The sequence below is a fragment of the Coregonus clupeaformis genome, chromosome 20, assembly GCF_020615455.1.
Source record: "Coregonus clupeaformis isolate EN_2021a chromosome 20, ASM2061545v1, whole genome shotgun sequence".
Classification (NCBI taxonomy): domain Eukaryota; kingdom Metazoa; phylum Chordata; class Actinopteri; order Salmoniformes; family Salmonidae; genus Coregonus; species Coregonus clupeaformis.
The window spans coordinates 3,872,717-3,884,098 of record NC_059211.1 but is presented as its reverse complement, the minus strand read 5'-3'; the positions used below and the strand labels follow the sequence as shown (position 1 = coordinate 3,884,098).

At 43.1% G+C, this 11,382-nt stretch overlaps 1 protein-coding gene across 1 annotated transcript; it reads right to left on the bottom strand.

Annotated features, from left to right (window-relative positions):
• atpv0e2 (ATPase H+ transporting V0 subunit e2) lies at positions 1-3,043 on the bottom strand. The gene is made up of 4 exons (XM_041839033.2): positions 2,808-3,043; positions 2,243-2,290; positions 1,632-1,731; positions 1-1,203 (listed from the first exon to the last, which is right to left on the bottom strand). Exons 1-3 carry the CDS (start codon positions 2,903-2,905, stop codon positions 1,638-1,640), a joined length of 240 nt encoding a protein of 79 aa, XP_041694967.1. The 5' UTR covers positions 2,906-3,043; the 3' UTR covers positions 1-1,203; positions 1,632-1,637.
• Positions 3,044-11,382: the final 8,339 nt, after the last annotated feature.

Sequence of the window (11,382 nt, the reverse complement as noted above, 5' to 3'; positions counted from 1 at the left end):
CAAACCAGGAGGACCTAGGGTTGAACAATTCTAGGAAATTTTCCCAAATTCCCAAGTTTTCTAGAAATCCCAGTAGGGAGATTCTTGGAATCAAAAGGGAATACGTAGGAAATCTGGGTATCCTCCAACCAGGATTTCTGACCAGGGAATTTGGGGAAAGTTACTGGAATTTTGCAACCCTAGGAGGACCATAACGATCCCGGAGAGCGACGATGGGAAAGGAGAGAGGATAGCGTAAGGAGTTGTACTGGTGGTTGACGCGCTTAAAATGGAGTGGGGCTCTTCAGTGTAGTTTCTCATGGCCGTCGGCCAGCCAACCACTCCTGGTAATGTACTAGTATTTACACACAGAATGACTCAACAATAATCATCATAGTAACATAATACAGACACTGCCTCCACATAACATAACAGTCAACTTATGTAAGAGCCAGGATGTCAGTAAAAAATCAATACTAAACTTAAATGAAGACTTTCTGATAATAATAATAATAATAATAATAATAACACAATGTACAGGAAATGTAAACAATAACAATAACAGGTCAACTTAAACCTCAAAGATGCCACGTTTTAACTGTAGCTAGAGATGCGAGAGTGACATCTATAATATACCTGATAATATCAAGTTTGTCAGTGTGAGCTATGCCTTCCAGTGCATTATCAAAACAAATACATTGTTATTCTCAAATATAATAACATATCTCGCATGTAAGGATTATATGTAACATATAAAATGATATTATATCATTTGATATTCCATATTACTTTCATACCTGCTATCCAATAAATAGAATTATGCATGCATTCTACAACACGTTGGAACATCAGCAGCATGATGACATACATATATGTTTCGTATAATCCTTACATATATAGTGTCATATACTTTTCTATCTACGAAGTATTATACATCACTTATCTATATTCTCACAGATTTGATCCCAACATTAGAACATGATTGTTTAAGATTCTCTCCCATCTGACTTGACTGCTGCAGGTTCCGATGGCGATGCACAACATTCTGACAACGTTGCAGTGACATAAGAAAGACATTGGGATGGAGGGATGTAGGAATGTAGCCGGGGAGGTAAAGAGGAGGGAACAGGGGGGTTCAGGAGTCAAGTTGTAGAGGAATCCAGTCCAGGATGGATGAAGTGAATGAAGATATGTGGCCAAAGGGGCATCAAAGAGAACCCAACCCTGGAGAGAGAGAGAGAGAGAGTTACATCATGCCAATAAAGCAAATTGAATTGAATTGAGAGAGGGGAGGGGAGGGAGAGATAGAGAGAGAGAGAAAGAGAGGAGCCATTATAAACGCTATATACCTAGTTTATTCATTATATATATTTTTACAAATATTTTTGTGGAGTTTTACGTGTTTTATTGAGCTAGGACAGTGAAGAGAAGACAGGAAAGGTAGGAGAGACTGCTAGTCAGAAGGACAGTAGGTCAGAAGGACAGTAGGTCAGAAGGACAGTGGGTCAGAAGGACAGTGGGTCAGATTCCAACCCATGCCATCTCTGGTATCCTAGGACATGTGTGCCGTGGGCCCTGACACATTAATGCTTATTCTTGAAAGCTAGTATACTGTGCTATGTCAGGTGTTATAATGAGACAGTATGACTGACCTGGTGTTACTCCCAGAAGTAGCGGAGGTACCAGATGGTCTCGTTCTTCAGCTGAGGTCCAAACAGAGGGTTGGCCTGGGCTAGGATCGCTATCAGCCAGCTACGCACACACACACACACACACACACGGAGATACACACACACATACGCAGTAAGTAGACAACCTGCCATTAACTTATACAGTAAGTAGAGAACCTGACATTAACTTATACAGTAAGTAGAGAACCTGACATTAACTTATACAGTAAGTAGAGAACCTGACATTAACTTATACAGTAAGTAGAGAACCTGACATTAACTTATACAGTAAGTAGAGAACCTGACATTAACTTATACAGTAAGTAGAGAACCTGACATGAACTTATACAGTCAGTAGAGAACCTGACATTAACTTATACAGTAAGTAGAGAACCTGACATTAACTTATACAGTAAGTAGAGAACCTGACATTAACTTATACAGTCAGTAGAGATCCTGACATTAACTTATACAGTAAGTAGAGAACCTGACATGAACTTATACAGTTAGTAGAGAACCTGACATTAACTTATACAGTAAGTAGAACTAGGGCTAACATAGAGCATAGAACCTGACAGGACTTCCATACTCACAATAACCAGCAACAAACAGCTGTCAAGATCAAACTAGTGATGACAACCCTGTGAATAGAAAGAGTCAACACACATTGATACAAACCATATCAGCTATTATCACAAACACACAAGCTTGCACACACACACACACACACACACACACACACACACACACACACACACACACACACACACACACACACACACACACACACACACACACACACACACACACACACACACACACACACACACACACATACTATAACCTGCTTAATATGAACGGTATCTTTGATATACAGTAGCTACTACTGTGACAACTGCATCGCGAGCGGGCCAATAGCTGGGATGAGAGAGAGGTTATCGACGCGTCTAGGCTACTTTCCAGGGCCTACTGTTTCCATCCTGTTTATTCATTACAATCCGAGATATAGGAACATATCCTTACAATGCAAAATATTAGTATAAAAAAATATATATTTCATATAATAAGCAAATATAAATAATTACCAGATTACCAATGTACACTATTTTTCGCTTCTGTTATGCGTTTGTATGGATAACGGTAAGGTAGGATACCTACCCTCGGTTTGGTCCTTTGGGCACGAAAAAGGGTGCTACGATACCAACGAGCGCCCATAAGGTGGTGAAACAGATCATCGGCAGCGCGAAAGAGCCCATCGTTACACCGAATAGATCACCGGGTGACAGATAAATAAATATCAAATTGTGTCCTTAGCTAGAACAACAGCATCAACGGTCGGATGCGTTCCTTCTCAATAACCCCCTTGCAGTTTACTCCCGCCTTCTCCCATTAAAACGCCTCTGATTGTCCGGGAGCGTTATGATTGCAGTCTTTGATTGGTTTAGATTGTGTGTCCGTCAGCATTAGGAAACCAGTGACTGGCTAGTGGAATGCGTATGGGCCTAGTTTGACAGCAGATCGGAAGTGGAATGTAACAGTAACAAATTGTTGACACAATGTAACAATGGTGCCGAGTTAAAAGTAAGTATAGTTTGTATCACACTTTTTCCTGAAATGAATACATTGGTCACTGTAATGGCCTTGGTTATAGCTAATTATAAACTGGGTGGTACTAGCCCTGAATGCTGATTGACTGACAGCCATGGCATATTAGACCATATACCACGGGTATGACAAAACATTTATTTTTACTGCTCTAATTACATTGGTAACCACTTTATAATAGCAATAAGGCACCTCTGGGGTTTGTGGTATATGGCCAATATTCCACGGCTAAGGGCTGTGTCCAGGCACTCCGTGTTGCGTCGTGCATAAGAACAGCCCATAGCCGTGGTTTATTGGCCATATACCACACCTCCTTGGGCCTTATTGCTCAAATATAAGATACTTAATCCGTAGGTTATTTTCAATGTGTTTCCACATTTAATAACATAAATGCCAAGTAACAAACGACATGCGACTGAACGCTAAGTAGCCATGTTCCCAACTGCTGTCATGCTGTAGCGCATGCACACAAGTAAACAGTAAGAATGAACCCATTCATCACAGACACGGGTGTAGTTTTGGACTGTAGGATATTTACATCTTTTCTTATACACTGAGTATGCCAAACATTACGAACATTTGTTTACCAAAGGATAACACCTGAAAGCATTACATAGGCCTAATGAAAACACTTATTTCCATAGTGGTCCTCGATGGTAGCCTGGGTACCAGTCTTTTTAGCTAACATCCTTGTCACTGTTGTCATTTGGGAAAAATGACATGGTACACCATGCTACCTCAATAGTAAAAACAAATGACAAGTTCTTCTACAATGAGTCACCTGAGGTTTTAATAAACAGGCCTATAGATTGAAATGGACAGGATTTAGCTTAGCTAACTTTATCATGAACTGTGACCTCGTCACGTATGGCTTACTGTCCAAAGTAACTGCCAAAATAATGGAAACACTTGAGAAAATGAGGGATACAAAGTACACTGAACTAAAATATGAAAGCAAAATGTAAAGTGTTGGTCCAATGTTTCATGAGCTGAAATAAAAGATCCCAGAAATGTTCCATACACAAATAAAGCTTATTTCTCTCAAATGTGCACAAATTGGTTTACATCCCTGTTAGTGAGCATTTCTCCTTTGCCAAGATAATCTATCCACATGACAGGTGTGGCATATCAAGAAGCTGATTAAACAGCATTATAATTACACAGGTGCACCTTGTGCTGGGGACCATAAAAGCCCACTCTAAAATGTGCAGTTTTGTCACACAACACAATGCCACAGATGTCTCAAGTTTTGAGGGAGCGTGCAATTTGCATGCTGACTGCAGGAATGTCCACCAGAGCTGTTGCCAGAGAATTTAATGTTAATTTCTCTACCATAAGACCTCTAATGTCTTTTAGAGAATTTGGCAGAACGTCTAACCGGCCTCACAACCGCAGACCATGTGTAACCATGCCAGCCCAGGACCTCCACATCCGGCTTCTTCAACTGCGGGATCGTCTGAGACCAGCCAACCGGACAGATGATGAAATTGAGGAGTAGTTCTGTCTGTAATAAAACACTTTTGTGGGGAAACAATCATTCTGATTGGCTGGGCCTGGCTTCCCAGTGGGTGGGGCTATGCCCTCCCGGGCCCAGCCATGGCTGTGCCCTGCCCAGTCATGTGAAATCCATAGATTAGGGCCTAATTAATTTATTTCAATTGACTGATTTCCTTATATGAACTGTAACTCAGTAAAAACGTTGAGATTTTTGCATGTTGCGTTTATATTTTTGTTCAGTATATATTGAAAGCAGGTGCTTCCACACAGGTGTGGTTCCTGAGTTAATTAATCCATTAACATCCCATCATGCTTAGGGCCATGTATAAAAATGCTGGGCAGGCCATTATTTTGGCAACCATGGCTATGCCCCCATAGGATGACAATGCCCCCATCCACAGGGCACAAGTGGTCACTGAATGGTTTGATGAGCTTGAAAACTATGTAAACCGTACACTTATGGGAGATTCTGGAGCGGCGACTGAGACAGCGTTTTCCACCAGTGTCTTGCTCTCTGTCTTGCTCTCTGTCTCTCTCTCTCCCTCTCTGTCTCTCTGTCTCTCTGTCTGTCTCTCTGTCTGTCTGTCTGTCTGTCTGTCTGTCTGTCTCTCTCTCTCTCTCTCTCTCTCTCTCTCTCTCTCTCTCTCTCTCTCTCTCTCTCAATTCAATTCAATTTAAGGGGCTTTATTGGCATGGGAAACATATATTTACATTGCCAAAGCAAGTTAATTAGATAATAAACAATGGAAAACAAGGGAAAATAAATAAACATAAATATAGGTTGTATTTACAATGGTGTTTGTTCTTCACTGGTTGCCCTTTTCTTGTGGCAACAGGTCACTAATCTTGCTGCTGTGATTTTGCTGTGATCTTGCTGCTGCTGGGAGTTAATCAAAATTGGATTTGTTTTTGAATTTCTGTCAGAGCAGATGGTTGGGGGACCGGAATTGGACACAACTAAGCCCAAAAAGGGATTGTATTTGAAAATAACAATAATTTCATACCTTGATTACATTGAGACACGATTGTGAGACACAGAGTAGGTGAATGGATGATCTCGCATATGTGGTTCCCACAAGGAAGTATGGAGGAGGAGGTGTGATGGTGTGGGGGTGCTTTGCTGGTGACACTGTCTGTGATTTATTTAGAATTCAAGGCACACGTAACCAGCATGGCTACCACAGCATTCTGCAGAGATACGCCATCCCATCTGGTTTGCTCTTAGTGGGACTATAATTTGTTTTCAACAGGACAATGACCCAACACACCTCCAGGCTGTGTAACAGCTATTTGACCAAGAAGGAGAGTGATGGAGTGCTGCATCAGATGACCTGGCCTCCACAATCACCCGACCTCAACCCAATTGAGATGGTTTGGGATGAGTTGGACCAAAGAGTGAAGGAAAAGCAGCCAACAAGTGCTCAACATATTTCATATTTCATGTCTTAAAGTAATGATGGACTGTAATTTCTCTTTGCTTATCTGAGCTGTTCTTGCCTTAATATGGACTTGGTCTTTTACCAAATAGGGCTATCTTCTGTATACCACCCCTAGCTTGTCACAACACAACTGATTGGCTCAAACGCATTAAGAAGGAAAGAAATTCTGCAAATTAACTTTTAACAAGGCACACTTGTTAATTTAAATGCATTCCAGGTGACTACCTCATGAAGCTGGTTGAGAGAATACCAAGCATGTGCAAAGCTGTCATCAAGGCAAAGGGTGGCTACTTTGAAGAATCTCAAATATAAAATATATTTTGATTTGTTTAACACTTTTTTGGTTACTGTCACGAGTGCTGTAGGTGGGTGTAGTGGTGGAATCAAACGCAGGACACCGAAGTATAGTCCAACAGACTTTAGTAAATCTCCAACAAGGAAAATACGACTTGCCCGAAGGCGAATAATTACGCTCGAAGGCGCACAAACAAAAGCGCACAAAACAGGTGCGTAAACACTCCAACGTAGTGGAGGAAAGCTCAACCGAGCGAAATAGCGAAAATAGCCCAACACACGACAGACCAAAATCAATAACACACAACACTAGACAAACACAACGAGAAACTTATAGGACACTAATTACGCTAAACGAGAACAGGTGTCACAACAAACAGACAAAAGCAAACGAACATGAAACATACAACGGTGGCAGCTAGTATTCCGGAGACAACGAACGCCGAAGCCTGCCCGAACAAGGAAGAGAGGCAGCCTCGGCCGAAACCGTGACAGTTACTACATGATTCCATATGTGTTATTTCATAGTTTTGATGTCTTCACTATTATTCTACAATGTAGAAAATAGTAAAAATAAAGAAAAACCCTGGAATGAGTCCAAGCTTTTGACTGGTACTGTATATATATATTTGTTTTGGAGTACAGAGCCAAAACAACCAAAACATTTTCACTGTCCCAAAACGTTTGGAGCTCACTGTATATATACATATATATTTTTTGTTGCAAAAAACTTTGGGGGCCAAAGAAAAGTCACCTGTTGCCGAGTTTTGATTGAGACTTTCAGAGCAAGTGCCTTTGTCAGACTAAAGGCTACAGGACAAACGAGGGAGCAGCACACACCAGCCCAGCCCTGAGACAGCACACACCAGCCCAGCCCTGAGACAGCACACACCAGCCCAGCCCTGAGACAGCACACACCAGCCCAGCCCTGAGACAGCACACACCAGCCCAGCCCTGAGACAGCACACACCAGCCCAGCCCTGAGACAGCACACACCAGCCCAGCCCTGAGACAGCACACACCAGCCCAGCCCTGAGACAGCACACACCAGCCCAGCCCTGAGACAGCTCACACCAGCCCAGCCCTGAGACAGCACACACCAGCTCAGCCCTGAGACAGCTCACACCAGCCCAGCCCTGAGACAGCACACACCAGCCCAGCCCTGAGACAGCACACACCAGCCCAGCCCTGAGACAGCTCACACCAGCCCAGCCCTGAGACAGCACACACCAGCCCAGCCCTGAGACAGCACACACCAGCCCAGCCCTGAGACAGCACACACCAGCCCAGCCCTGAGACAGCACACACCAGCCCAGCCCTGAGACAGCTCACACCAGCCCAGCCTGCTTTGCATGTTCATTACATTACTCTGTTGCCCTGCGGCTGATGCAGCTCATGAGACTGTGAAGTGCTTTACATGGTTTTACAGGGTTGAACAAGAAGGAAGGAAACCTTACACTGTTACATTACTGAACTGCAGAACTGTACAGTAGAAACCTAAATTATAAAAAGGAGAAAGAGAGAGAGGGAACAACTTTAGTGTATTGCAATGGGTCCCATGGCCTTGTCAGGGAGCAAGTTTAGTGTATTGAGATGCACCCATTGCCTTGTCATTGTTGGGCCAAAGATTTTTATGTATGTGGTGGGGCATCATAGACAGGCCTAAATTGCCTTGCCAAAACCCATGACTGAAGACTGTAAATCAAAGCCATGCAGTCTTCGGAACGCCTCAAGGTTAGCCTCTAGAACAATAAAGTCAGATAAAGCCTATATGACTGTAGAATCCTTATATCCTCGATTGAAAATATAATATAAAATGTTTGAAAGAAAGAATCCCTGTGTCCACATAAAAGAGGTCAGGACCTTGATGACACAGAAGGCAATAAAGCACTGGGCCCGGCTCAATCCCCCGCTACGTAATCAACCCATCATCTTGCATATGGTTGTCTGCTTTCCCCCGCAGCAAGGTACTATCCAGGAGACCTTGACTTGTGTGTGCATTGTGACATTCAACATTACACTCACAAAAGGTCCAAAAGAATAAAGACATTTACTGGTTGCCCTTTTCTTGTGGCAACAGGTCACAAATCTCTCTCTCTCTTTCTCTCTCTCACTCCGTCTCCCGACCTACTTCTCCTTCGCTCATTCTTTCTCTTTGACAGTGAAGTATTGCCACCTAGTGGTTTAAGACGTACTTTACTGGTCTTACTTTGGACTTCAGGCTGTAACTTTACCCGGGTAGTTTACCGGACACAGATCATATCCATGTACTATCAATCAATCAATCAATTTTATTTATATAGCCCTTCGTACATCAGCTAATATCTCGAAGTGCTGTACAGAAACCCAGCCTAAAACCCCAAACAGCTAGTAATGCAGGTGTAGAAGCACGGTGGCTAGGAAAAACTCCCTAGAAAGGCCAAAACCTAGGAAGAAACCTAGAGAGGAACCAGGCTATGAGGGGTGGCCAGTCCTCTTCTGGCTGTGCCGGGTGGAGGTTATAACAGAACCATGCCAAGATGTTCAAAAATGTTCATAAGTGACAAGCATGGTCAAATAATAATCAGGAATAAATCTCAGTTGGCTTTTCATAGCCGATCATTAAGAGCTGAAAACAGCAGGTCTGGGACAGGTAGGGGTTCCATAACCGCAGGCAGAACAGTTGAAACTGGAATAGCAGCAAGGCCAGGCGGACTGGGGACAGCAAGGAGTCACCACGGCCGGTAGTCCCGACGTATGGTCCTAGGGCTCAGGTCTCTCAGTTGGCTTTTCATAGCCGATCATTAAGAGTTGAAAACAGCAGGTCTGGGACAGGTAGGGGTTTCGTAACCGCAGGCAGAACAGTTGAAACTGGAATAGCAGCAAGGCCAGGCGGACTGGGGACAGCAAGGTGTCAGCATGCCCGGTAGTCCTGACGTATGGTCCTAGGGCTCAGGTTCTCAGAGAGAAAGAGAGAACGAGAGAATTAGAGAGAGCATACTTAAATTCACACAGGACACTGGATAAGACAGGAGAAGTACTCCAGGTATAACCAACTAACCCCAGCCCCCCCGACACATAAACTACTGCAGCATAAATACTGGAGGCTGAGACAGGAGCGGTCCGGAGACACTGTGGCCCCATCCGAAGAAACCCCCGGACAGGGCCAAACAGGAAGGATATAACCCCACCCACTCTGCCAAAGCACAGCCCCCGCACCACTAGAGGGATATCCTCAACCACCAACTTACAATCCTGAGACAAGGCCGAGTATAGCCCACAGAGGTCTCCACCACAGCACAAACCAAGGGGGGGCGCCAACCCAGACAGGAAGATCACGTCAGTAACTCAACCCACTCAAGTGACGCACCCCTCCTAGGGACGGTTACTAGAATAAACTCGTATAATAATACAGTATATTCTAGCGTTCAGCTTTTTCACTACATGTCCTTTAGGTAAGTAGGAACTGAAGTTTCAATATCCTGAAACATATCAAAACATTTTTAATTTCAGAGCTGCCCTGATAGTTTTAATTAAATCCGCATCGCAATCCGCTGTTAATTTTACATTTCAGCTTTCATTTATTCAACTTCAGATGATATCTGAGTTTCATTATTGCTTTGGCAATAGAGTGGCGGTGGCAGGAAGAAACATGCAGACATACAGGAAACGTTGCGCTCAAGCTAGTCTCGCGTAGCCATACCTCGGTCAAGCTATACGAGCTATACACACTTTGTATGCGCCACTACACTTATGAATACGGTATCAGGTTGAAGTCGGATTTGGACGAGAGAGCGCCCGTAAAGCCTAGTGTAGTGGCGCATTCATTCTGTCGGTCGGATAGCTTGATCATTTGATAGAGTCAGATGTAGCTCGACGGCATTCAGGAAACGGCGCAAAAAAAGGCAACTTGAACAAACATTGAAGATCCATTCACCCAGCGTTTAAACTGTGGGGTAACCGCTGTCAGTACTGTATGATCATTTTATCCAGTTTTAAAGTTATATACTTTCAGTGTTTTGTATATTTTCTATTCGAGTTGATAATGCTGGATGGTCGAACTGATGAAGTTCACAAGAGACATTTGCCGACTACTGGGTATTGGAGGCGGTAAGTAAAAGTAACTGCGCCGCCACTGTAAAGTTACCAAATATGTCTCTTATGTCAAACACGCGACGAGTTTAATCTGACAACAGCTGTGGAGTGTTTATCGATGTATCGCTGGCGGGTCGGCTCGACTAAAAACAAGTTACACAAGTTAAAATGCTCCTATGCTATGTGATAGCCTATTGTGATCACAAATAAGCGTGATATTTAAAAGAAAAAACAGTCAGTCATGCACGTTCCTATAAAATGTTGCCTTATATTTAAAGCGGCAATACGAAATTGAAACTAACAAATCTGAGGGATGGGGTTGGAAAAATGTAACCGCTCTCAAATTCATAGTTCGAGCTGTGGATGTAAGGACTGACCATCCATGATATCAAAATTATAGTTTTAACCATGTGTTGAGTCTGTATAGTGTTTGTTTACATATACTTTAATTACAAACATCGGAGTAAAACAAGCTTATATTTTGGGTTCTGATGGGGTACGACAGTTGAACTAAGCTCATTAGGCATTTATAAATTACATTCTTCAAGGACCAAAGGGTACACATCATCAATTTAACTGCAGATTGCCCCTTTTTTAAACAAGGTGTATTAGCGATCTTTCTGTTTGCTCTGTCTCTCTCTCGCTCACATAATCAGTATTGTGGAGCTCAGTTGGTAGAACACGGCGTTTGCAACGCAAGGGTTGTGGGTTCGATTCCCACGGGGGGCCAGTATGAAAATGTATGCACTCACTAAAAAACTGTAAGTCGCTCTGGATAAGAGCGTCTGCTAAATGACTAAAATGTAAAATGTTAAATCCTTTGT